General features: G+C 42.9%; 1 protein-coding gene and 1 long non-coding RNA gene across 4 annotated transcripts in view; one reads left to right on the forward strand and one right to left on the reverse strand.

Moving 5' to 3' along the window:
- LOC112563514 overlaps nt 1-27,600 on the reverse strand; it is a 44,262-nt gene that overhangs the window by 7,851 nt on the left and 8,811 nt on the right. The window lies entirely within an intron of this gene.
- Nucleotides 276-26,743, forward strand: LOC112563511 (protein CREBRF homolog). 3 transcript variants are annotated; one of them, XM_025237443.1, is made up of 6 exons: nt 276-750; nt 18,782-18,935; nt 19,302-20,283; nt 22,300-22,851; nt 23,384-23,524; nt 23,883-26,743. In XM_025237443.1, exons 1-6 carry the CDS (start codon nt 614-616, stop codon nt 23,990-23,992), a joined length of 2,076 nt encoding a protein of 691 aa, XP_025093228.1. In that variant the 5' UTR covers nt 276-613; the 3' UTR covers nt 23,993-26,743. The 3 variants fall into 3 exon arrangements, with proteins under 3 accessions (XP_025093228.1, XP_025093230.1, XP_025093229.1); XM_025237445.1 differs by lacking the exon at nt 276-750 and adding an exon at nt 17,546-17,717; XM_025237444.1 differs by lacking the exon at nt 276-750 and adding an exon at nt 18,065-18,476.

Genomic DNA, 27,600 nt, shown 5'->3' on the forward strand with positions numbered 1-27,600 from the left:
AACAGCAAAGTGGTGGCTTAGCTGCCGGGTAGCGGACAGGTAGATGCAAGAGACGGTTGAGAAGGTAATCAGAAGGCAGGTGACTGTGACCTGACCAGAGCCTCACCTGTAATTAAAGCACACTTTGGGGGGCCGAGCGTGGAGTTTCTTTTCATGTCAATAGCCACGTGCCGGGAGTGAGCCCCTCAGGTGGGATCTTGTTGACAAAAACTGAGCAGAGGCGGAGGGTGGATGGAAGGCGGAGGCGAGAGGGGGATGTTGTAACGGGAGAAAATAAGGTCGACTCATCTGACAACACACCATAAACCTGTCGAACAGACCGCTCGGGCAGTCACATTCTTCTGCTCGTGCATCGGGCAGCACGGAATCGACTCCCGATAGGAACCCGAGAGCGAGAGTAACCGAGAGAGGTGGAAAGAGTGAGAGAGAGAAATAGAGGGCTGAGAGTGTTTGTTGCTGTTTTAGCTCAGCGGCAGCAGCAGTAGTTCTCCACTTCCACCCTGAGCTTTTTACCCTACCCCTAGCTTCATCACCCCCACTGCACGTCTACCACCCGAGTTCCGGCGTACGACACGACACCAGGACACCTGACGTACAGACGTCACACACGCGAATGTCGCGTGCCGGCGTAGCGTCGACAGGGGGATCCCCTCACCACGGCTACTGGAGCAACGGGTACCACGGGTACCAGGCAGGTCTGTACGCTTGTGCCGTAGACCCGCCGTGGCCCAGCTTCAACATGGGGTACAGGTGAGTAGTCACTTTGTTTACAATCCCCCTTTCTTAATTTTAACTGCAAGGCAAAACATTTTTGATGTTACATCTTGACCGATTGTTTAACATGAGCAACAGGTGGAACTTCGTTGTTGACATCTACATGCTCTTCACAGTGGAATTGATGGATGATTGGGGAAGTTTTTACAAAATATTGTAGTCTTGCACAGATCTTTAGCATGGGGTACAAGTGAGAAATCACTTTGTTAACTATTCGCAATTTTCACATAATTTTTAATGTAGCCCAGTGTTGTAGCCATGGGCTTGTCTTTAATACGAGGCACTGGCGAGTAATCAGTGTTTACAGTTTGTCGTTTACTCGTCAGTTTTGCAGTGAAGGGGAAAAAGAAAGACTTTTTAAACAATGTTATAGTGTTGGGACATGTATTGCTGAGTTTTGCAACAGTAGACGACATCAGGGTGTGTACCTGTGTGTACCTGTGTTTCGCATCATCTAAAGCCAACGTTGCGTCAGTCAAGTAAACAGTAAGAAAAACCTGCGAGCGCCATCACACAAGATGTGGCCATATCCACCATACTCATGTCTGGCCGGTCCACTTTGCTATGACCGGTTGTGTAGCCACTGGGAGGATGGCAGGGATCCACTGTGTAGCTCCCCCCACCCCCCGGCTCCGTTGCTCGCTGGACATGGGCGTTGAGGACGCTTCCAGCATCCCGGCGCAATGAGGTTTGGGGACAAGCGGAAACGGAGAGACAGTTGCAATAAAACAAAGTAACACAAAATAATACAAGATTTACATTTTGTGCCACCTACCGGGACCGAGCAAAAGTGGCAGAGTAGCGAGAGTGGCATAATACCGAGGGTTTGTAAAAACGGCTTTATTTGCTCAAGTTACCCGTCAATCCAAAGCTCTCAAGAATCGTCTGCTGGCGCTAGCTGTCTCCTCTCATTCCCCCCCCCCTAACCTCTTCATCCTACACCCCTCCCAACCACATCCGCGCACCTGCATCCTGTCGCTAGTCGACCCCCTCCCGCTCTTCCTGTCACGGGCTGTCATCCGGCCAGTGACCACCCCCCCCATCGCCAGCCTCCACCCTCCCTGTGTACGTGCTAGGTTCCATCCCCCCTGACTGCCATGTCCCACACTACCATATAATCGAGCACTGCGCGGAATTTCACAACTGGTGTCTTTTAACAGTCACACAATAGTGGCAGAGTAGCGAGATTTGACTGTAATAGAGAAATGAGAGATGACGCGATGACGCTGACGACTAGAACAATCACAGTGATATTGATGACTGTGACGACGATAAGGAAGACCTCTCGATGCTGGCGGCGACCACACAAAGGAGAGCTGGGGATTGTTTACCTTGTTGACAATGTGCTGCTTACCAACTGCGTGTTCGTGCGGCGGCCGTTTGCAAGGTCGTCCGTGGAGGACAGTCTTGTCCTCGTCACTGTTGTTCGTTGTAAGCGGTGACACGTGCAGTGTCACGTGAGGTCAGCCGTGTCGTCCAGCCAAGCGTGCAGTGGCCCTCCATTGCATGGAGGACGTGTTTGGTGTATCCGGTACCCACTCCTCCGTGGCCTTGAGAAAATCAGATTGAAAGGAGGGGGTGGAGGGTAGAGGCAGGGTAGTGAGCGTCGTAGCTCTTTGACCAATTCTTAAAAATAAAATATTTAAAAACATGGTTGAATGACTCGGTGGAGTAGCACGCGAAAGTATAGACATCAATGCATGCGCGTAGAAATTCTCTTCCCCTTTGCACTCACACACAGCACAAGGCCTTAGCCAATGGAAGAACTGGGACCATATGTTAATTAGGTGGATGTGGACAAGCATGACGTCACGAGTGACTTTTTTGCGCTCGGGGGTATCTGTAAGGCATGTATCTGGATAACGGAAGGCTGGATGGTGTGTTCTTCTAGATTGGCGTTGTGATTGTGAACTGGTTCAGACTACGGGGCACATCAGCTGGCTGAATTGACGGTCTTGTAACAGTACGTTAGCTGGCTCAGTACAGTCACGTAAGTAGCAAGGCGTCAGCCGGCTGAAGACGACGTTGTCTACGTGACGCCAGCCGGTCATGCACGTGACGACGTTTGCTGGCTCAGCACTCTACGGCTCGCCTCGCGTCAGCTGGTGGCGTACAACCAGCCAAGAGACCTCCAGCTCGAATCACGTAGCTGTGAACGAAAGCGAGGCAACACGTGAAAACTACGCAGTAAGGGACTCGCCCGAGTTTCTGTGCATGGGTCATGTCACTGCTAGTAATTCGTCGCAATTGTGGTCGGACACTCCCACATCCAGAAGTCGTCGCTGTGGTTATTGTTATTATTTGTTTCTCTCCTCCGACACAGTGTCAACGGTCTCCGACACACCTTGACACCACATGGACGAGGTAGACGTGGGCAAAATGCTCCTCCGTCAGGTAGGAGCCCGTCCTTATTCTGTCTTGGAACTTTCGACAGATCTCCGCACTAGCCATTTAAACTCAGTCTTACTCTTGTCCAGATTATCCATGTCACATCATTCTCTCTGGCTCCCGCAGACAAAAGGTATTTGTCGCATATGTGACAACAAAGGTTTAAATAGTCTAAAAGAGAACTGTGTATCCAACAATATGTATCCGGTTAAAATGACCTTAGGATGCAATAACATGTTTGGGGTATTTTTTGTAGAGGGAAGGGTCGTACAGGTGGTACAGTGTGGCCAGAAATCAGCAGGAGGTACAGCTGCTTGAAAAGTTGAATTGCTAGGGGAGGTAAAAGAGCTCAGAGAGTGACGGTGCTCGCCCTCCAGGGGCCGTAATTTTGAAGCAAGAGCAAGTCCCTTCCCCAAGTCGCCAACTCAAGAAAAACTGTCTGGACTTGGTAGTTGAGGTGTAATGTCCAGAGCCCGCGGACACTGCATCATGTTTCTGTACCTAAGGACATTTTTTTACCGCTTTATAAATATGTTTCAGGGGTAAAGCATTACACGCGGGGTCTGGACGCCACTCTGTACGTTGCAAACAAGACACCCTTGAGGTCTCAACGTTGCCCCGGGGTAACGACTTGCCCTCTCTTCATAACTACGGTGACACGGAGAGGACAAGCATTGTTGTTGGCCCCCAACGGTTTCATAACGGAATGCGATTGCTTTTCTCGGCGACAAAAGCGTGCGAAGACAGGTTGTTCCCCTTAACGATCACGACGATAAAAACTGCGCTGCTGTCGTCGTCAGAGATCATGCGGGGGTAAGAGGAGGAGAGGCAGGGTGCCTGAGGTTTGTGGCCAATCAAAAGACTACATTGCACATCAATGGAGGGTCAAAAAGGTCAGCGACTGATGTCAGTTTAATGCTGGGTTTGAATAAGACAGCCACACAAGCAGACAGTAGCAAGGACACCGTTTTTCTTGGCCTCCACCCCTATATTCCCTCCCACCCCTATATTCCCTCCCACCCCATCCACTTGGGAACAGCAAAATATTGATACAGCTGGACAAAATACTTGAAAAGTTGTGAGTTTCTGTCAGTCTGTCACACCAATCTACGTTAGTAACATGTTTGTTTTGATTTCTTTTTTAAACTTTGAGGGAGTAGACACCGGGTATGCAAGGGACTGACATTTAGAAAAATTAGTTTCGTAAACATCAAGTTGCCTCCCTTGAATGCTAGGCTGGCGTAGACCGCGGTCGTGTGCATGAACATTCGTGTGTACGTGGCTATTCTGTTAGCCTGTCAGATCTGTAGCCCTGTAAACAAGGACAACAAACAGCCCGAGCACTCGGCAGCATGTCTGTAAAGGTTCGGTGGCATTTTGAGACAAGGACATCTCTGGAAAGATCGGAAGTGAAGACTCGTTCTATCTGAAGCTGAGATGCTGACTGGGGCTGTACTCACGGAGTTTACATTGTTTGGAGGGCTGTCTTAATTCCCCTTCCCTCCTCCAGCAAATGGAGAGATTTGAGCAGATCAGCCGCCATGAACGTTCAAATTCAAACTTCTGTTGCTGTTGAGACTGGCTACATGTCTGGTACACAACGATTTGTTGTTTGCCGTCTCCACAGAAAGCAATTCTAGAAAATTTGAAATCCGCGATTACAGAATGTATTTCTTCTACCAGGCCTGAAATCCCACAGTTCCCTCGCACCAAATTACCTTGCAAACGCTTTGGCCTAATTAACCGACCCATCATGCCGAGCCTAATATTAGAGCCCTTTATTCATTCTTTCAGATAACGAGTAAGCACTCGGGTCTGCAAAAGTACAATGACTAACAGTTTTCACCTTGACCTTTACACTGCTCTCGTGCGTTATTTGTCAACAAGCAAAGCTCTGAAATAAGGTCAGACTTGAGGGCTGATTGTGAATGTGAAGCCTGCGACTTATTGTAGTTTGATTCCTCCATCAGAACAAGCAGCTGTCCACTTCCTCTCTCTCTCTCGCTTTTCACGTCTGCTAAACATTGCTCCGGCGATATCAAAATATCACTGCCAGCGAAGAAAGAACGATGGAAGACGATAAAGGATGAACGAAAAAGAAAAGGTCGTTCGGTATTCAGGCAACTGCTTGCGCCTTGTTTACAGAAAACAACTGCATGTACTTCTATACTTGACCCTTCTGAGAAAGAGGTCAAGGCGAGGTCAGGGTCTTATTTACATGTTTGATTGTAGAATGTTGCACATTGACTGACAGTTACTGTGTTCTGTGCGAGCTTGCGGGGGTGGGGTGGGGGTGGGGGGGAAACAACGGGACAGAACACGTTCTCTGCCAGAGTGAATGAGATAAACAGATCACGTAGTGTGATACAGTAGGTTACACCACGGGTACAAACAGATCACGTAGTGTGATACAGTGGGTTTACACCAGGGGTACAAACAGACCACGTAGTGTGATACAGTAGGTTACACCACGGGTACAAACAGATCACGTAGTGTGATACAGTGGGTTTACACCAGGGGTACAAACAGACCACGTAGTGTGATACAGTAGGTTTACACCACGGGTACAAACAGACCACGTAGTGTGATACAGTAGGTTACACCACGGGTACAAACAGATCACGTAGTGTGATACAGTGGGTTTACACCAGGGGTACAAACAGACCACGTAGTGTGATACAGTAGGTTTACACCACGGGTACAAACAGACCACGTAGTGTGATACAGTAGGTTACACCACGGGTACAAACAGACCACGTAGTGTGCACGTAGTGTGATACAGTAGGTTTACACCACGGGTACAAACAGATCACGTACTCTGATACAGTGTGGTGCAGGCCAGCTACGTTTGATACAATCGATACAACTAAACCTGTCATCAGGTTCTTTAAAACTTCTGGTTTATTTATAAAAAAAGGTCTTATCGAAAATTATAAAATCCCTTATGAGCTAGAGTTATTAACCAAAGAAATGAGATAGAAATGAAAGTAGAACCAGAGCTCTCCTGGTGTGTCTGTGGGGAGAGGGGGGTATATGGGTGGTAGGTGCGCACATGTCAGGCAATGTTTCGATAGCTTTTCCTTTTTTCAGCTTTGTAAACGAAGGAGCCAATATACAGAGCCATTAGCATTCTTGTATGTGACATTAAAGGTGTCAAATGAAAAATGGAAGTATGCTTTAAATATTTGTAAGAATGAATGTTTACAAAGATCCATATACTTTGGGCATACAAGGAGAAAGTGTTCTTCAGTTTCAGGTGTATCAGGACAGAAGGGGCATTAACAGACAACATATTCTCCCCATATGTCAATAAATTATGTGTTGTGAGTCCTAAAATCTTTTCATCGTGAAGGTGTGGACTTTCTCAATGGTATCATTAGTAGTTCACAAAGAGCTCATATTTCAGTCATGTAAAGGTAGCGGCTGAATCTGAGCATCAAAGAGTTTGAAAAACAGGTCGGGTGAAATATCCCCTTTTTATACAAGGGTGGTATCATCGATTCAGTCCACTAATCAGGAAAAATAGTCTTGTCAAAAAGTTAGCTCAGGTATGTGGTGACAAATGGCAGAAAATCATCTGAGCGATATTTATCAAATTCTCCAATAGGCCATCTGAACAAGTAGCCTATCTGTTACTCGGGTAAAAAGCTTTCTCAATTTCTCCTTCCCAGATACCACTAAATTGGCTCATCATTTTTTGTTTGAATTGATAACGACAGTCATTATTGTTGTAATGAACTTTATTATTGCTCTCTGGGATAGTCATTTCTTCCTTTAAATTGAAAACACAGCCGACATGGTTATAGTAGAGATGGTTTCCTCTAAATCGCTTCAACAGTTTCCTACTTTCTCTCAACATTCAAACCAATTTGGGGCTGGTTGGGAGGATCGCATAGACGCGGCAGCTGACAGGCCGCCATCTTGTCTACTGTGGGCGACAGTCAGCAGGTCCTGTACACGACGACCTGTCCAGTCTGACCTTTGTCAGTCAGTTCTTCCTCTGACCACCGCGGCGTCGACTAACCTCCAAGGTGCCTCGAAGGATAGTTTTCGACCAAGCGTTGTGTCGGGTCACATGACCAGAGAAGACCTGCTTACGTCACCTGATCGTTGAAAGTAGAAGTTCCTGATGTCCTACGACTGTGGCCATCTTGTTTCGTACAAGAATCTGACAAATATCAGCGATCTTTGTTTCGAAAAAGAAAATGTAAGATTTAAGGATTGTCGTTTAAGATTTATTAATACTGTTAAGATGAAGAGCCGAGTTTCATGTGCAGTTGTTTCACGGGATAGACTGAACAGGATTCAGTAAGGCGTTCATTCAGTTCATGATGATGTGTGCTTCCTTGATGACGCCATCAACTACCCACGCTATCGTCGCCTCGTCAGTTTTTACCAGGTGGGATCGTAGATTGCAACCCGACTACCCGAGCCCCGGTGGCTGAAATACAAACAGTTGTAAGATATTTTACTCAGTTTCCTGCTGAGCAGCGCAGTTAAAACTCAGTCGGCGTCGCTTTACTGGCGACCGTGTCGCGATCCGCCCACCTGTGACGTCACCGTCGCCATTCACGTTGTACATCAGTTTAGTCACCGGCGTTGTGCAATGGTTGGCGGTCCTTTCACATACCAGCTTCATTCACCAGTCGTGTGCGCGGGTACATCCGCGGGTAGCGATTACGCTTGTGGCAAGTCAAAAATTTCCCAGACATGCTAGCACGGCGAGATGACGATTACGAAAAGTCCACGAACACACGCAGAAATCAAAATGTAACTACCCGTACAAAAGAAAAAAAAAAACCCAAAAAAACAACAACAACAACAACAACTTACTGATTCTATAAATGCTGGAAGGAAACATGTTTTGAAACGGGGTTCATTAGTCATGGTTTCTCCCTACCCCAGTCAGGAGGGAAATTGGTGTTTTACGCCGTGTCAGCAGCTAAGGCTATATTACGGCAAGCAGCCAGCCGTGTAAACAGATGCCACGTGCAGAGAAAGATCAGCGTGCCCGAGACGAGAAATGAACTCAGGGCAGCCAACCTTCACTGTATTGGTGACAGGCGCTAACAGCGCTAACCGTTGCGCCACCGGACCGCTCACCCCAGCCAGGGGAAGTGGGGGTGTAGGTTGCCAATGTATAACAGGTTAGCAAGTCCAGATATGGAAGTGCTTTAGTACTTTTATTTGATTCTATTTTTGACTGCATAACAATTTTGTTAAGCCCTGGGTGGACGAAGTACGATTCAGGAGTGGAAGGCAACCTAAGAGCTGTTGGGATGAACAACCCTTGTAACGACAGCGACTCACGCCCGTTGACAGCGACTCACGCCCGTTGCTCATTGTCTACACTCAAATATTTGTCACCACACTCCACAGATACGTATGCTAGATATAGAGACATATGCGATTTCACCAGAAGTAGTAACTTCGTCTCCCACTCCACCTTCAGCTGCCCATACATAGTCTGGCGCATTAGTATCTAGTTTAACTAGTCACACAGGAAACTGTATGTAAGCGCGAAAGTAAGGTCGTATGTGTTTAGCTTTGTTTATTTGCATTCATTTTCAGTCAGACATCCTGGTGTAGGCAATGCCCTCTCCTCCTAAAACAAGCGTCCACCTCTCTCTGCATCTCTTCTCCTCTTAGTACACTGTCTCGGCAGTGACTTCTCGCTTCCAACTCTCCAAAACACAATCCCCCCTCTCCCCACAATTAAGCATTCAATTTCACCTCCTCTCAACCTTTGCTCTCTCTCACCCAATCTCTCATCGCTGACTCCTCTCTCCCTCTCCAGTCACACCTCTTTCTTTTCTTTTTCTTTTTTTAAACATCTAAAGACACTCATTCCGGAAACGTCCATCATTCACACCCTTTCGCCCTCGCACGTGCTCAGTACCGGTACTCTGGTCCCTGACAGGTGATGGCGCGATTCTCTATTTAGTCTATCACTTTCAGCATGGCTTCGCTTGGGCGGCTTATTATGCTTGTTGCCACTGTTTGTTGTTGTTGTTTTTTTTTGAAGGGGTCTGTTCATTGGGGGACTTCCTTTGGTCACGGAGATTTAGGATGCCGTCCGCAACCCAGGATTGTGTCTACATTTGACACCCTAATACATCCTGGGTTGTTACATCTTGTTTAAAGAAGTGTACCATGCAGTGTACAGGTTACCTGGATTATCTTTTCGTCGTAGGTGTCCAGACATTCTAAAAATAACTGCAGTGGACATTGGACACCCTGTTTTCAGTAACAACTTGACAGTTTTCCCAGTTTCTTTTTGCACAGTCTCTCTCTACTCTCTCCCCTGGGGCAAAGTGCACATTGGTGCAGAAAGGTAGAACTCAAGTACGCGGAAATCTGACCTACAAACGCTGGCTGGGAAACTGAGTGTCCTAGAAATTAGGCCATCGATTGCAGGTATTTTAGGCCGATGTCAATTATCTACTGAAACCTGTTGCGTGTTGGATATGTATATACAATGCTATTTCTGACTAAAAGCGATTCAAGCAATATTTTCAGTTATCCACAAAGAATAATAAAAACAATTGCAGGCGTAAAAGTGGGATTTGGCGTTCAAGTATTTTTACTTGCGAACATTGCTGTCTCCGCCATCTGGAGAAATCTGGTGTCAGGCGGAACATTCTGGTCCACACTTATCGTGCGGTTATCGAGTGTAACGACATTATATGTCACCGTCTAGTATGACAATACCACCCACAAACAAAGTTCTTGTCGATCAGGTGGTGCGTGTAGTTAGCCGGTGTAGTTGTGACCTACCCCCAGTGGCACAATCTACCCCGAGTGCAGTCTGTGCAGGATTGTGGCGGCTGCTTCCCACCCGGCCAATGGTCTGTTCTGTCTCATGACCCCCTGGGGTCAGGTATGGACTCGTCCGGGCCACAACTTCCCTGTTGAGATGATATTTTCTTTGCTGAGACTTTCCTGAACTCGTGTCAGGACCAGTACCCGCTGATTGTGTCCTGGTGCAGTCTGGGAGGCAGAGTCTGCGATAAGGAGTGTGGAGGAGAGAGAGAGCAGGCGAAGAAGAGGGGTAGCATGTATGCAGGCCTGACAGGGGAGGGGGTCTTGTGTACCTGGGCCCCCAGCTGTGAAGGGGGCCCGTCCTTGGTCAGTGCATTTTACCCCTTCTTAAAGAAAGGTTGATGAAACATTCCTTACTCTGATTGTTGCTATGGAGCGGGGTGCTACATGTTTGATCGTTTAATGTCCTTGTTCCTTATTTACTAACCACTCGCGTGTAAACAACTCTATGTTCATGTTCAAGTAGTGATGTACATCCTAGTGCACTTGTCCAAAATATTCACAATGTATACAACGTTGATATTGACAATCGAATTGTACGCATATTATTATATATTGGAAAACTAATTTACGATACACGGAACAAAAACAATCATTTCCGAGATGCGGGATGTTGCATGGGGCATGCAGCATTGCAGCAGCTGACACCGGTGTTTAGAATAACAGCCTGTTTGGAGGTGAAAGGTGACTGCAAGCCGTTTGTAAACGTCCGCCATGCTGTCTGCTATCCAGGCCAGCTGTCAGCTGTAAACATTGCGTTTGGCAGCGTGTCTATGGTCGCCAGTGCATTGCACATTCAGCACAACTTAGCATACTGCATCCTGCTCACTGTCCGCAAATTCGTCCACACACACACACTTGTATCGAGAAACAAACGCTTTCCTGTTGGAGATGGCAGGAGCCACGATACTGAAGCAGCCAACTTAAAAAAAAAAAAACAACAAACAAACGAAAAGCAGCTGACCTTTTGTCCATGATCTAGGTATTCCCCTGTTTTTGTAACCAGGGTGGTTTTTGAGAAAATAATAACCATCGCTTTTCTTCTCTCCCTCCCCCAACAAGTATATTTAAAGAACTTAACGAGGATTATTCTTTTCTCCTTTTTGTTAAACCTGGATTGTGAACATCAAATACTACAAATCACCATTTGATACGAGGAACTGACATATTGTGCTAACAGCATATCATGTTTTATAAACACAGGTAATACAGGAATCTGATTGTTTCCCCAAGTTGTATACATATACACACTGGCTCATCCAAATGTACCAGCAGCCGTAAGGAAGGGAGGGGGGGTGGGGTGGGGAGGTCACTTGTCACCGCGTGAGGCCTGTTTGTCGAGAACTAAAACACGGACGGGTAGGAAGGAATAGAGAGAGAGATGCAGTCATTAAAACCTGACACAGAATCTGGACAGCCTGTGTGTCTAGAATAGACCTTGACACAGCAGTGATTGCCGCTGCTTGCCTACAGTCTGTTTATAAACTCGGTATTTGTTCTTGTTGCTCGTCCTACGACATTCGTACACACGCATATTTTTATATCCGAGTTCTGCTTTCTCTTAGTCTCCAGTTTATTTTGCTTGTTCTTTCACAATCTCGAGACTTTCCATACAACACCTGTGCATCGTCTCCGCTCACGCAGTTCCCGCAGCAAGACGTTGCATCATGGCGGTAACACGTAGCCTTTCACGTACCTCGGTGGTAGTAAAGTTTCTGAACCAGGGGCAAGTCTTCTGAGGTCAGAATATATTCTTATAATGTTTTGCAGTCATGTTCATAACTTTAGTGGCTTCGGCTTCTGGTGTTTAAGGATATGACTACTGCTTCTGATGTCCTTCTGAAAACACGGCGGTGGCCTCTAGAAGGCTGATGGATGTTGAGGGAAGTGTTAGAGACCTGGCGTCCGAACTGAAAGGCGCACCAGTTCGATACCCGTATGATGCAGCAGACTTCCCCCATTCGACCCAGCTACTGGGGATGGGTATCTGACTATATAGAAGGTTGGCTGTTAGAGGGCTCCCTAGGTCTATGGCAAGAACAAAAAGAAATTCCTAGGGATGTAGCTAAAGCTTCAGAAGTCTCCCTGGTGATGTGGCTAAGGAAGGCACACAGGTTCCTAGAGATGTGCCTACAAACCACCTTAGTGATGTGGCTGCTGCTTTTACAGTGTTTGCATGCACTTGGACATAACGCCTATGAAAAGTTTTTCTGAAGCATCTGGATGTCAGTGTGTTTACAAGACACAGACTACTAGACTTTTACAAATATTTCATTAGCATAGCAGTAGGTATAATCGGAATCGTTTTAAACACATGAATATTATTTAACCGCTGTCAAGTGAAAAGTCGAGGCTGGAGGCGTTCACCCTGGCGGGTATAAAGAGACTGAAGGCCGTAAGAGATAACGAGCAGCCTAATCTCAAGCTCTCGTTACAAGAATGTTTACCTCTTCCTTGACCTATCTTAATCACCGCCCTAATCACATCGCACAGGAATGTATTTTGGGGCTACAGTTGCTTTGTTCTTTGGATTGTTTATTTGTTGTTTGTGTGTTGTTGTTTTTTTCCCTTTCTGTTTGGCACTGCAGCACCGAAAACTACGGAAGCGCCGTATCCCTGCTGGCGTACAAACGAGGGGGTCGATAAAAATTCACTTTACAGTCTGTCACGCGGGCTTGAGTCATGGAAAACAAACACGTGCACTTTAACGCCTGACCTTGACCCATTTGATGGAACCGCTACAGGCGCGGCGCCCCAGTTGCAAGGAGCCGGGGGGTCAGCCTCCCTGTCATTTCCGCGCTCACAAGGCCACAAACACGCGCACACCCTGGCAGAAGTGCGACTTTCAATTGCACTCATTGAAGATGGCTGACCCTGCTCGATGTGCTGGAATATTCGGCAGCTCGAAGGGATAGCAGATTAATAAATGTGGGAGGATGCACGCTAGGACCCCTCATCCTCCTCTCAATCAAGCCCCACGTTTTGCTGTCAAGGTCGATCGGTCCGAGTAAGATTATTTGCGCCCAAGGAATGGGGGTTGGCCTTGGCCTCTGGTGGTCTTAGAACGGGCGGGGTGAGGGGGAAAAAACAAAAACCAAAAAACCCGACAGCGATTGATCAAGAGCTGATCAGCTGACTTTAGCTCGCGCCTAACTGCAGGTGAGTATATATATATTTTAAAGTTTGTAGACGGTAGGAAAGCTGATGGATATACCGTAGACGACTATCCTTTGCGTTTCGTAAAATAATGGGCGATTTGGTATTTCTAATTCACATGGAACACTCTCCCCCTCCACCCCAACAATTCCCCGTTTTCCTGGATTTGACCCAAACGTTGAACCCTCCTATCCTACACCGAAAATATCTGCTCAGAATAAGCTTCCCTGTCGTCATGTAGCAGTAATAGTAAAAATACTAAATGGAATCTGTCTTATTGCTTTTGCATTTACAGATTTTCCTCTGTTTTCTAAAATATTGCCAAGAGTAAAACTTTCACAAACCTATGATGGAAATTTGAGAAAAACATTTGGCTAACATTTGTCGAATTCATAAACAAACACAAGAGCGCCATGCCATCTCTAGGTGCCAGTCGCATTTACGGCTAATCACATCTCTTGTTTTCTATACCGACTGATTGTCGTTTGATGTATTATCCCAATTAACCTCAAAGGTAGTGGTAAGAAGTTTTAAGATGTAAATATTCTCGAATTTTGTTTACTTCTGCTTCTGGCGTTGTCACAATAAGGCATACCGACTACGGTGAGGGTTTTTGTTTTTGTTTGTTTGTTGAAAAGCTACTGTATGACGAGTATTTAATCTCGAGGTCGGGCAGGGGCAAGTCGTCGCGTATAGAGCTGATTGGATGGAGCAAATAATGACTACACCTATCACATCAATCGCTGTGATAATTAAGCAGTTTGTTTATTAAGACCTCGTGCTATATACGTAAGCCCGCAAGACATTTTTTTTTGAAATTTCCTCCCCGTCCTCCGATTCCATCCCCCCCCCCTCCCATGTTCGGCTGAGGTATGTAAACAATAGTCTTTGTGCTTAGTTATCGGCGATGATAATGTCATAGTACAAACGCGTGTACATCATGTTTGTTTACTAGGTCTGCTGGTGGTTGAGACTCATTGAGACGCAAGGTTACACATGCGCGCGGGCAAACACACGGTACTTATGCATTAAGACCTCGTCCATTCATCTGACTGTGATAACGGCTGCTCGTGTACACCGCCCCACACTAGCTGCTTGATCGTAGAATTATGCTCTTGTCAGCTCTTTGTGTGTGCAGCTCCAAACCAGGCCATCAAAGTGCTTTACTTGAGCTTTATGTTTGGTGTCGTCGTGTCAACCCCTCCCCTTTCCCTCACAAAACAACGACTACATCTCCCCCCAGTTCTACTGGGCGCTGTAGAAATACGGCGGCTGATGGTGGGTGGGAGGCAGCCTTCCCCACTCCGGGTGACGACATTAGAATTAATATCCAGCGAGCCTCGGCGACGCGGGGACAGGTATCAAGTCCCTCGCACCGTGCACCAGCACGGGTCGTCTCAAGGGTCACAGACCTCGAGAACATCTTTTGTCCACCGCACGCGACTTCAAGGGCATTGGCTTCGGATGTCCAAAAGGTCCTCCGATTCTCCTTGGGCTACCTCCAGGGTTCAGGCCACCGTAGATTGCCCTGAAAGGAATGAGGGGATGAGGGAGTCGGGTGTCCCCATGCAAGCGCCTCAAATTTTTCATAAGTATTTACAGCCACGCGGCAGGCGCGCGGGTGGCAGGTTCACTCGAGTGTCGTCGGCTTCATCCTACCCATACCCTCCACCATCCCCCCTTTACAGCTTGCATTGCGAAGCGCATGACGGGAGAAAAGAAAAATCATTTTTTGCTTTCGCATGGTGCCATCGTCTCCTGAGTTACGAGAAAAAGAATGCGATTTAATGGTGCCTGCATTCTTGCCGCAGAATAGTGATATATCCCACACATCCAGACACCTCTACCTCTCCTCCCAACATCACTGCAAAACAAATGTAAAATACATCAGTACAACGCAAAGGGTCGTGGTGTCGACACAGCCACCCCCACCGATCCTTGTGTAGTGCATGCACATTGCTAAACTTTTATTCACACAGCAGGCGATAAAGTCATTTAAACTTGCCCCCTTAAAAAAAATTGTTCAACAAACATTTTGTTACAGATTAAATTTTGATTTTGGTCAGGTAATCTGCTTTCGTCTCTTCCGCTAGATGTAGTTCCAGGTACTTCTAGATCTGTGCTTATTGTTCCATGTCATCTGTAGCTTACACTGCCACTCCCCCACAAAACAACGGCTATATCTCCCTTCATGCCCAACTGAACACTGTAGAAACATGGCGTCTGATGCTCGGTAGGACGCAGCCTTCCCCACTCCGGCCTTAGGCAGGGTGATGACACCGAGACATACCATCTTTTATGTTGTCCTTATATGGTATGGTCACCTTCCAATTCAGCAAAGCTACCATACTTCTGCAACTGTTTCATCTGCTATTTATTCCCCAAATCAAAACATACACCCTAACCCAAACCCGAACACTAATTTACTCAGTAACCTCAGATGTACTTTTGAGTTAACCAGCCTTAAAAGACAAAACTTGCAAAAATAAGAATCAATGCCATAATCTCAGCACAAAGGACAACACTCATCACTATGTTACACCAGGTGACTGAAATCAACAACATTGAACTAAAAAAAAAAATAAATAAAACCTGGATGAATTCTGTTGTAATTTTTACTCCTGCCTTCTATACCAGAGACCCCAGCTATAATAACATTAAATGTAAATAAAGCTGGTAATTAATCTTGACACCAGAAATCTGAACCCTGACAAATAAATGAAAACTGAAACCAGTTGTAGAATATCATACTGTAACTAACACTAATATTTGATTCATTTTCAAAATCACATTTCCTTTAAGAAAAAAAAAATCACACCAGAAACATAAAGCTAGGAGTGTGTTACCATCACATTGATGACAATTGCTTGGGAAACACTAAACGAACTCATAAGCATTTGCATTCAAAGAAAAAAGAGAATAATTACTTTTGGGGAAAAAAAAAACATGGCCATAAAACGGACATAAAATAGTGTATTCCTTAAATGTTATATACACAGATGATACTTGCGTGTGACTGGCAGGACACTAAGGTCATATAGTTTACTACTTCAACTTTCGTCAAAGTGGTGGCTCATTGTATAAGTGCTAGTAGCAGGTAATAAGTGGTGTGAAATGTTTTTCACTTTATTTATCATCTGGTCTTGGTGTTTATATTTTAATATATTTAACACACACACAATCACAAACAGATAATTGCTTTATGAACTTGCATAGCATATTGACATTTGTGCACATTTACTGAAGCGCTGCTTTTTCCTTTCACATCATTCAGAAAAGACAGTATCAAATCCAGGATCTAGGCCTGAAAAAAAATTTCTTCGCTTGTTTTTGAGAGCTAAGTGGTCTGACCTTATGCACATATCAGAAAAACATCAGTGTGGAACAGTTTGATGATAAGAGGTCCTTTTGCATTTAAAACAATAGATAATTTATTTTTATCATACTGAAAGTTAGTCTTGTTTGCAAAAGTGTCATAAAAAAAGTCCATCTGAAAAAAGTACAAAGCACATAGCACCAAGAGAGCCAGTGAGAGAGGAGGTCAAAGTCTAAAATTACAAACAGTATCCACAGGGGAAAAACAACTTAAATCGGATTATATAAATGTGGGCAATAAACATCAGCTGTATAATGTTGTATTATACATGCTAGCTGGTGTTGCTACTAATACTATTAACAAATAATAAAGCACTTTTCTCAATGTCCATGCAGCCTATAATATATACAACTTTTTCTGATTATGCAATTATTCTTAATTGCCCTGTGTATACACGTGGATAGTCCATAGCCTTCTGAGTTTGTGTATCGACCACAATATCAAGTACAAGGTGAAAGCTGAAGGCCGCTTTGTTACATATTTATATAATTATGCTGTGTCGTTTATGAACACAAAAAATCGATGTAGCAAGAAGGGTTGAGTCAAACTTCAAAACCATTGTTTTAGGCATAGAAGATGTGCTTTTAAAAACTCGTCATAAGGATTCATTTAAAACAGCTAGCAACGGTCAGTGATGACCGCTGAACGTGTCGAATTCGCCACGTCAACAACTTGTTGACAAGAAGCGTACAGCCTTCACCCCAACGCAGGTCAGCGCGTTACGTCAGTGGCTATTTTTAGATCGACTTAGAAACTGGTTACAGGTGGTTCCATTCTGTTTAAATAAACAGAACTTAAAGTGCTTTTCATAAAGGTAACACATAATAAGTGGTACCAAAAAAGTCAATAACTGTCTTGTTTGCTGATATAGTTATCGAGCCACATTTCTGGAATGAGATTACGATCACGAGCAACCACACATCGGGGAAAATTCCCGAAAAATGTATTTTTAGTTACAACCAATGCTCTGATTGGCTCACGGCAGTGAAGTTCTTTTGGATTGGTCAGAGTCACATTCATACGTCACACACGAAGTGAAACACGCTCGACTCCGACCACAACAAACCATTCGTTGCAATCTGGACGGTCTACAGTAAAGAAACGTTTGTGCATTTGAGGAGACACATTTGGAGTATTTAGCTTCTGCTAAACGAAAAAGAGGACTACAAGTCACAGCTGTGCAGTTCATAACAGTTTTAAGGTATGCCGAATTCTTATTTGGCTCTTAATGTAGTGTAATACTAACCAAATTAGTTTCCATCGCTGCCAGTGGAAGTGTTATGGAATCCATGACCTGTTTATTCATCCACTGGAAATAATTTTTGTGGGGATTCTTTTGTGTTTTCTCGTGTTATCGCATTGTTTATTGTATTATTTTTGTGTGCGTTATTGGGAGTATGGCAGTAGAGAAGCAGACCACGAGATATAGCAAGCATGGAAGCGATCGGCAGGGTTGTTTACGTTATGTGATCATGACCTTCGTGACACGGCATCCTCGGGAGGTTCCGTGAGTCGCCGGCTCGGCGAAGGCATGATTCAACACCAGCATGTGCTGTGTCACGCGCCGTCAGCATGTTGCGTGAGACATCCAGGAGATGTTCACTACAACGCATGCTATCCATTATTAAGCGACTGTTCCTTTTGGTTCCGGGTGGCTCGGTGGGGAGTTGGCCAACGGAGTAAAAAAACTCCAAACACGTTTGTGTATTCATTCGGGGCGAACCACGTGACCAGAAGAGGAGGAGTTTGCGCTCGCGTGGGCTCGATGTGTAGTGGGAATTATTTTTCACGCTGTGGCTGTCACGCTTTATTTGATGTTACTTGGCGGACAGTAGATGGAACCTGTCAACACCTTAAGAAAGGCGAAGATGCCACCTTTTCATCCATTTCGTGGGACTGAGAACTTGGGTAAAGCAAACAGTGGGAGCACAACTCCAAGGAAACTGGACTTGAAAAATCGGTGCGTTTCGATATTACAATAACAGAGACCACTGGCTGACAGATTGTTAAGACTGCACTTTGTATCTCTGCTTCAGATGATTTATAACTTGGATGGATTCCAAGAATGGAAACTTGTTTTTCTCTAGAACAAAACAAGGGTTGGACAACTGTGGAAGAGCTACTGCCAAGAGATTGCCGAATATTTCTGAACCACTGGCAACTGTATTGGATACAATAAGTTTGTTCAGTGTAAACAGACATTATTCCCTTTATTTAGTGAAAGAAGCACATAACTACATGGAGGGAAATATTTCTCTGTTACAGGCCAAGGAGCTACTGCAATACCAGATTTGGTCCAAGTTTCACAGTCAAGGACACAGCAGCAGCCTTGGACATCCCCAATCAATTTGCAAGAAGGGGTGGGCACTTTCACCATCCATTTTGTGTCCCTATGACGCTGTCATCAGACCAGACGAAGGTATGTTGTTCTTTAGTAGAAAAAATCAGATTATTATTTACAGCACAGCCTATCAAAAAAAAAGAGGAGACAAATGTGCTCTGGTCAACACAGTGTTTAAAAAAGTTGATTTGTTGATAGTCAAAAAGTTTTTCTGTAAAATATTGTAAGCTTTTATGCCAAGTCTTAATTCGGATAAATTTTCTTTGGCACTTAGAGAAAGTTTTAATTGTTCTGGATGTGTTGCACATAAAAACTGATGAAGTGTGCATCTGCAATAAGCAGGACAACATCTTGCATGCACAAGTTAATATTATCTATTTAGTTTAAAGAACAGTCTATGAATATTGAGAAAAATGATACTCATTCAGATTTGTTTTTTCACAGTCAAAAGGCACCATGGAGTATGTGCCAAGTCCCGAAAGCTTTTACTCTCCAGAATCTGCACCATGCAATGACTTTGCTGCTTTTGCTGCCAGCCCAAATTCCCTGTACATGTATGACCAAGAGCGGTGGGACATGCAGAACACTTTAAATGCCAACATATTTTGTGGACAGAGCTGTGGTAACAGTGAGGCAGTCAGCCTGCCAGATGCAGAATTTGATCTGGAGCCTCAATACGAGCAGTCAAACAATCTTGAGACCTACTTCATAAACAGTCCTGTGACTAATGCTACTGTTGTTGGACCCTTGGGTCAGGCCACTGTCACACATCCAGAAAAGCCACCATCAGAAAGCTTGCTTAGCACAGAAAAGAGTGAGATGAGGGGTGGTCCCACCCTGGCCCAGCTGAACATGGATCCCCTTTTGTTGGAAGATATTGTTAGTCTCATCAGTAATGACGATGATGATTTAGACAACCAGTCTCCAGAGACACACCAGCAGCAACCACAGCAGCAACAGACTTTGAACGTCAAAACAGAGAACAGCACACAGTCGTTAAGAACTGATCATAGAGGCAACACCTTCATGACCTTAACACCTGTGCCAAAAAGTCTGACAGCCACTTTCACCTCCCAGGTTCCTGCTGCCAGTGCCACTCAGATGTATCCCAGTCAGTCTTCCATACGGCAAAACATAGCGGTCATCACTCCTGTTAGTACATCAGACATCAAGTCCGAGCCTGTTGACCCTGATGATAAATCCTGTCTCCACAAGCTTCTCACTCAAGGCCCCACAGGAAAACTGGCAGGGGCACTGTCAGCTCAAGCAAGTGCTAGCCCTGCTTCTAATCGGCAAGTGATGCCAGTTGTGGGACATAAGAGGGCCCCGCCTCTTAAAGTCAAATCAGAGTCAGTTGAGGAGAAGTGGAAGGAAATCGAGAAATTCATTCACAATCCAGAAACTTCCAAAAAAAGACGTCGCACAGGTGAGAAATATATTTTATACATTTATGTCTTTATGGTATATATCCTAGTGTGCACACATGGATCTAGCACATTTAATGATGAGTGTGATTTCTCTACATTACAGCCTGCATCCTAACTGTATCCTTAGTTTTATTCTCCCTCCCCTCTTCTACCAGCCATTCTTTTAAACTGCTTTTTTATGACTGTTCTTTTTAATTAATCATCAGAATGGATTCTTGCGTTTTTGTGAGCAAAATATAAATCTTTTATCTTCATCTACTAATATGCTAGAGTATATTAATATTTCTTAAGCAGCTTCATATAAGCATTTGTTTGATAATTATTGGTAGTTGTAAATGTGTTAAATTATAGGTTGTTAGAGATAAGTGTTTGCAATAGTAAAATACCAATATAAAATTTCCCTGTTCATCTACAGAGTACATTTTTTAGAGAAGTGTAATTAAGCTAGCACCAAACAACTTTACCAGCTAGCAATGGAAGAATGAACAGTATGCTCATCATGTGTTGAGTAGATATACTTTTAGAGGGCAGTATTATTACAGATACATTTAGTTGTATCACAAACATGGAAATAAAATAGAAAAAGCTGAATCACTAGCAAATGTTACCAGCATGTAATAAAGGAAAGCGCGGCAAAATCAATTTAAGTTGCAGCTTCTAGGAGACGTTGCTAAAACTTGATACTTCTTGACAACTTTTTCCAACACTATTATATCAACGCGACTTCTAGAGCCACTGGCACTCTAGGACTAGGGTAAGTGCAGGAGAGGTCGGCGAGGAAGGAAATACCCTAAGGAGTGGCAAAAACAATTGTATGACGCACCTATCGCTGTAGGTGGAAAAAAAAAACAACCCCACCATCCGCGCCTGTTAACTTGAGGTCGGGTTCAATAGAGCATTCCTGTTCCGCCCGCCATCTTCCAGCTTTTCTGCTAGGCGCGATCGCAAAGATAATGGATGTCATTAACGCTTCTTGCATTTATGTTATTTGATAATTAGGAATCGACATAGAAATGTTGGTGTAAAATGCGATTACGAGGGCTATAAAATCAACTCACCGGATAATAGGAATTTGTTTTTTCGTTTTAATGACAACTATGACAAGCTTTCTTGTCTGAGTCAGCGTACATCTGGGATTGGCGCAATCCCGAAATTCAGTTCGGTGAGGGAGCGAGCGGTGCTGCCCATACACTTTCGGCATTCTTTGTCACCACGGAGACGTAGTCACCCGTCGGCTGTGTCATTAAACGCATCCACAAAGGGGACAAAATCGTCTCTTACCAGTTCTAGCGAACAGGACGGTGCAGCACCCTATTCCCCTCTGTTTAGGCGAGCAGTAACAGATGGAGTCGGGCCCCCGAACACGTTTGACAGGGTGAAGGTCGTTTTATGGTGCAAAACAACGATGATAGGATATTTGATACTGACGCTACAAAATAGTCAAACACCTTAGTAAAAACCGATAATTTAGGTTTCCCTGGCTTTCTCGTGCACACTGTTTCAATCTGACCTACTTTCCGGACGATGGGTTTATTAGATCAAGAGCGAAAAGGTCAGTCTTGGCCACGTGATTTAGAGCTGAGCGAACCGGATACACAATGATGTAAAGTCAGAATTTGACGTAAACACCGGGGTCACAGGGCAATCCTCTTCATCTTCCGTGTGAGCCTGTCGGTGGCCACATGGTGTACAGACGAATTAAGGAATGTTGCAAATTCGTTCTTGCCACAGTAAGCTTATGATTAGGACCTAGAGGGCCATGTTTAAAAACTGGGTAGTAGGATTGTAGGAATCAAGATATCGTCTTTCACGAAGGTTGTACTAGGAAATAACACAAACTACGCACACGTTACACAACGAAATCAGACATGGTGACAAGAATGTGAGAGATTTTAAGAATACTTTAACAACAGTAACGCACTAGAAACAACAACATACAAGCAATGAATAGAACCAATTTCCAGATCTGGTTATCAGCGTGTTAACTTTGTGTATGTGTGATTGATTGTTCACAGTTTCTGGGTCTTCTGAAAGTTCTATGGACGAGGACTTGGCATCCAGTGGGTATGCAGATTACATGGACGATGATTCGTCAGATGCTGAATCCGACATCAGCGACACACCACTTCAGGAATCCCTGACTGAGCTAGCCAAGAAAAGCAAGCAGTATTTCTGGCAGTATAATGTGCAGTCCAAAGGACCAAAAGGGACAAGGCTTAAACTGTCTATGACAGATGAAGATCCACACAAGCCTGCAAAATTCGAAGACCCGGTCTTTGATGCTACCAACACAACGCTTGTTGGTATTCGTCATGGTGGGAAGGCCAGAAAAGGGGATGGAAATGAAGTTACTCCAAACCCCAAAAAACTGTTCCACATTGGGCAGCAACTTTATAAACTTAATCGGCAGATAAACAGTTTTCAGTCCACGAGTGATTTGCCAGCCAGTGTCCGGAACAAGTCACGGAAAGAGAAGAACAAGCTGGCATCAAGGGCATGCAGACTTAAAAAGAAGGCACAGCATGAAGCGAACAAAGTGAAGCTGTTTGGATTGAACTGTGAACAGAGTATGTATGCTGATTTGGTTTTAGTGACTATTTAAAAAAATGTTTGCATTGAGAAATAATAAAAATATAGCAGTGAGTTGTATAAGTGTATCACTGTGCAGATATTTATTTGCTATTGTCTGAAAGAAGAGATATTGTGCACAGGAAAATGAGTAGAATCTGTTGTTATCCCCTTCCCTCCCGGTAAACATGCCTAAACTGAAAAGCATGGTCTTCCTCCTTAAGCAAATAAAGCTGCAATACCTACTGCCAGCATAGCTTCTACACAGAAATTCTTTTTTCAGATTATACAAAACTGTTGAATTTTAGAAAAGTATTTTTTTTATCATAAAATATGGTTCAATACATTTATGCATCATCATAATGGCTTATAGGAATACCTTATCAAGATCTATTTATGTGAACTTAAAAACTGAATTATACAGTTCATTGACAAGGGAATGCCCATTATTTCAACGTACATGGAAATGTGATTTAAGGGAGAAAGAAAGAAACAGTGATGTGTGACATTTTTGGTTGCTTGTGTTTTCAGATCAACTGTTGAAGATAGGCAGCATGATATGGCCATCCCTAAAAGAACGGGCACAACTGTGCTTGCAGAACGGCATTCATCACAAAGATAACCATGAGTCTTTGACAGAAAAACTGAGGTCCCTGATAGAGGCACATCACAGTAAGTAAAGGTTTTCTTATAATAGTACCAGAATTATATAAGACTTAGTTCTTGGTGCATCATTTTCTGTCCTTACCTGTCTGTGGACATTGTGTTACTTAAAATGAATAATCCATATATATGCTTGTTCACACTATTAGTCTGTTAATTCAGGTGCCTATCAACATGATTGCTAATTTTTTAACCTTTTTTTCTTTTCATGAAGTGTATTTTCATAGGTTTTTGTTTTGGGAGAAACTTGAATGATAAAAAAAAAAATTCAAGGTAAATTGTCACTCTTAGCAGGTAGCTTGTATTATGTGCTTGACAGAATTTGTGCATATATTGATTCATGAAACTTGTTTTCTTTGTTTTGTAGAATTTGTGATTGCTGGCAATACAACAGACTTTGTCAATGAAGTTATTGAAAAAGTGGAAGAAGGTGACATGACAGGTGGATTGCCCATTGCAGACCGGTCCAGAAAGTGAAGCACCATTTCTTCTGACTGTTGATCAAACCTGAAAGTTAACTGCAGTTTTTCCTCTGAAGCAAACATTGAATTTTTTCCAATTTTGTCAGTGTTTGAACAGGATTCTGACAGCTGGTAAGAGGAGTCAGCACGTCAGGTTGGAGGTCTGTGCATTAACAAAAAGAGATGTTAAATTCCTTCTTTGCTGATTTACTTAATCCCAGCACATGATCTTTGGTCATTCAGTGAATCCTGAGAAGCAGGAGAAAGGACAAAGATGGGATGAAGACATTGTACATTATGGCCATGAGAGATTTTCTACTTGCTGTCATTACAACTGCAAAGTAGCCTGGATTGTCAGCCTATAGACTGAGAAACGTCTTAAATCTTGCCAGTTTCTGCTAGTTGCTGTGTGTACAAAGAAGTCTCTGATTTTCCTGTTAAATTTTTGTACCAGTTTTATGCATGATAACCTAACAGCTGGGTGCTGTGGTTTGGTCATTGTTTAAATTTATGGCAATGCCGTTTTTGCAATAGGTCTGTCTTAAAAATTTTAACAAATTTTATTTGGAAAAGATGCTTGATAGCTATAAGTAAACAGTTATTAAAAAATGGTCAAAATATACCCAAAGTATATTTCCAGAACATAGTATAATTACCTCAGATTATCGAATTAAAAAGGTTTTTGATTTGGAATAGCATAAATTGTAAGGAATTTAAAGTACTTTGACAATATAATTTTATGGACAGATAATCTTAGCTGTAGAAGAGTTGTTCATCAGAATGTTGAGATGCGAGAGGTGCAAATATTTTAGCATTAATTGTGGAAATTATAACTAATATGAAAATATTACATTTGCTTCTTGTTTTTATGGTTTGAACTATATAGTTCAAGAGTGTTGTGTCTGTCTCCTTTCGTTATAATTAAGTATACACCTAGTGTTTGCCCAGTGGGATTGAAACCCCCAACTTAGCTTTATTCCTTATTAGTGAGGATGAAAGAGTGTTTGGAGCTTTTATTTTAGAGTCATAATCATAATGATGCTTTAGGTTGAATGAGGACAAAAATTTAATGCAAGACTGCAAGATCATGCTTTGCTTCTCTGCTTTTTGGTAGTTACAATGCATAGATAATTGTTTTTGTCGCTGCTCAGTGTTGCAGATTTGTGAGTAGTGCATGTTACAATGGAAAATAAAATAAAGTGTGATTTCTCAGCACATGCCATAAAATCCCAAAAGGGCTGAAGAATGTACATTTCAGCTTCAAGGACTGTTAATTAACAAGCTACTGATAGCACTTAAAAGTTTTGTTGACAATGTTATTTACTTAAATCTGAACTTGGTTATGGTTCTTTTGTAATATTTTCAGAAATGCAAAGACTAGCCCAGAGTCAAAAGCTACACGTTTGTAAATAAGTGGAATGGGATTTACTGAATGATTGACATCATTTTCTTCCTATTAAACTTAAAAACATTACAATACATGTATTATCTAACTCGGTGTACCTTTGTATATGTTTGCATCTGTACACTTGTAAGAGAAACAACATTTTTTTTTAATTACTTCATGAACAGAAAGGGCATTATTAAGGGTCACAGCATACATTATTTTGTAAAGCTCAAACAATTGCATTTTCTCTGATGGAACCAACATATTTGGGCTTAACAGTTTGACATAAAATTCAATTTTTGTTTCTTTTGTGGGAAGGGCAAAGAGAAGATAAACACATATTTTAACAAAATTTTGCACATCTGGCTGTATTATATCACCTAAAATGATTTATTGTTAAATTGCATCTGCAATGATAACTATGAGAAAAATTGTGGTTTTTGCATGCAGTGTAAGGAATTATCTTGATGGAGATAGGATATTCTTGCTCACTCAAAGCAGTACTATACGTTTGTTGCTCGTTGCTGTGTTGCAAGCTGGTGCATTCTTGCAGCCTAGGTCACAAAAAGATGGTATGAGAAGATTAAAATGGTTTTTGTAAAGCATAATCCATATTTATGTTTGTATTGATACACTTTGAGCAGACTTGTGAGAGGAAAGTGTTTTCTTCATGGTCAGCGTATTTTTGGAAATAAGAGCAAGAGACGAATTTTTATTTTAATTTGCAAGACAGATGGTTGCTTGAAATATTGTATGTGGGGAAACTGAGCTGTTATGCCGGAATCTACAAAACCCATGACTGAAAGAGATTTCGTAATGAATGAGACAGATTTGTGGGACAAATGTTCTAGTATTATAAAGTTGAATGCTCAGATGGTGCTACATTTTTGAATGAGATCTGAAAATGCATTTAGATCGGCATGTGCCTAGGTGTGAAAGAAACAGCATCAGCTTATTATGTTTCTTCTGCCTTGTTTACAGTTTGTTTTCCAAACATAACTTCAGGCAGAGCATTTTGGAGCTCTGTTCACATGTTAAATTATAGTATTGTAAGTTGCTTTCTTCTTCAGACATTTTTTGTTTATATTAACATATGTTGACACAGTCTTCAAATTGACACTGCCTGTTGTGATAATATTAATTTCTAATTATGAAACAATAGGGCCCTTATTGGTGAACAATAAGTAAAAAAAAGAAAACTTCAAAAGTTTTCATGCACTGTTCTTGGGCTGCCTTGCTTGTATCAAGTTAATATTACATATTCCAAACAGTGTAATGATAAATACATATTTTGCCATGAGTCCTCATTATTGTTAAAAATGTTTTGTTAAGAGTGTTGGAATATTGGAGGTGCTGAGAAAATAAAGAGGGAAAAAAAAACTTGTTTCTTTTGATAGGCATGCAACACATTGGAGGAAAAAGCCTTTTGAAGAGGTAATGATTGCTGTACAAATTGATCATTTCCTTCTGTTATTCCACAATAGTTTCCACAAAGTGGGACTTAAATATTGTGGATAGTTATTTAATCAACTGGGGAAAAAAGGAAGTTTCAAAAGATTAAGTTATTCCCCCCCTCAAGTTTTCAAATTGTGTACATGTTGGAATGTTATACCTCTCAAAAAAGATCAAAATAATACTAGACATGTATATAAAAAAAAAACATTTGATCAGTTCAAATTTACTCTAATGCAGGCACAGTGTACAAAGCAACTATTGTTACTCAGTTATAATAATAATAACAGTTCGCTTGTAAAATAGCGCCTTATGCTCCCTATTGGACAAGCTCAAGGCGTTTCACAGATGACAGTGTGACATGAATATAAGTCAGAACAAAATGACTGTACTCCAGGCCAAAGGTCAGCGTCTGCACACAACATGAACACTATACACAAGCCAAATATCAAACGTCATACAAGCCGGAATGCATTCCACACCAAATACAGCTCAAAATAGCACAGTCTAGCATCTATGTGAATTCTATCCATGTAAATTGTCCAGATTTTATTACCTCGAACTGTGCACATATTTATAAGGTGAAAGGTAGATCATAAAGTCTGTCCTAACCTATAAGTAATAGTTGTAAAGGCAGAAGGCAACAAACATCACACCACCTGAAAATAAGATGAATCTTAATAACTGTGAAGAAGAAAAGTTTCCATATCACCCATCAGCTGTCACCCACAGTGACGTCACACCACCCCTATCATTACTGGCGCAGGCAGTGAAGGAAAAGTTAC

Source organism: Pomacea canaliculata, linkage group LG5, assembly GCF_003073045.1.
Source record: "Pomacea canaliculata isolate SZHN2017 linkage group LG5, ASM307304v1, whole genome shotgun sequence".
Classification (NCBI taxonomy): Eukaryota; Metazoa; Mollusca; class Gastropoda; order Architaenioglossa; family Ampullariidae; genus Pomacea; species Pomacea canaliculata.

What these genes read in the sequence shown, in the direction of transcription:
- LOC112563511 (XM_025237443.1), top strand. Translation starts at nt 614, where the DNA reads ATGTCGCGTGCCGGCGTAGCGTCGACAGGGGGATCCCCTCACCACGGC. An exon ending in AGCTTCAACATGGGGTACAG is followed by an intron (nt 751 to 18,781) that starts GTGAGTAGTCAC and finishes TCTCTGTTACAG; the next exon opens with GCCAAGGAGCTACTGCAATA. An exon ending in CCTGATAGAGGCACATCACA is followed by an intron (nt 23,525 to 23,882) that starts GTAAGTAAAGGT and finishes TTTGTTTTGTAG; the next exon opens with AATTTGTGATTGCTGGCAAT.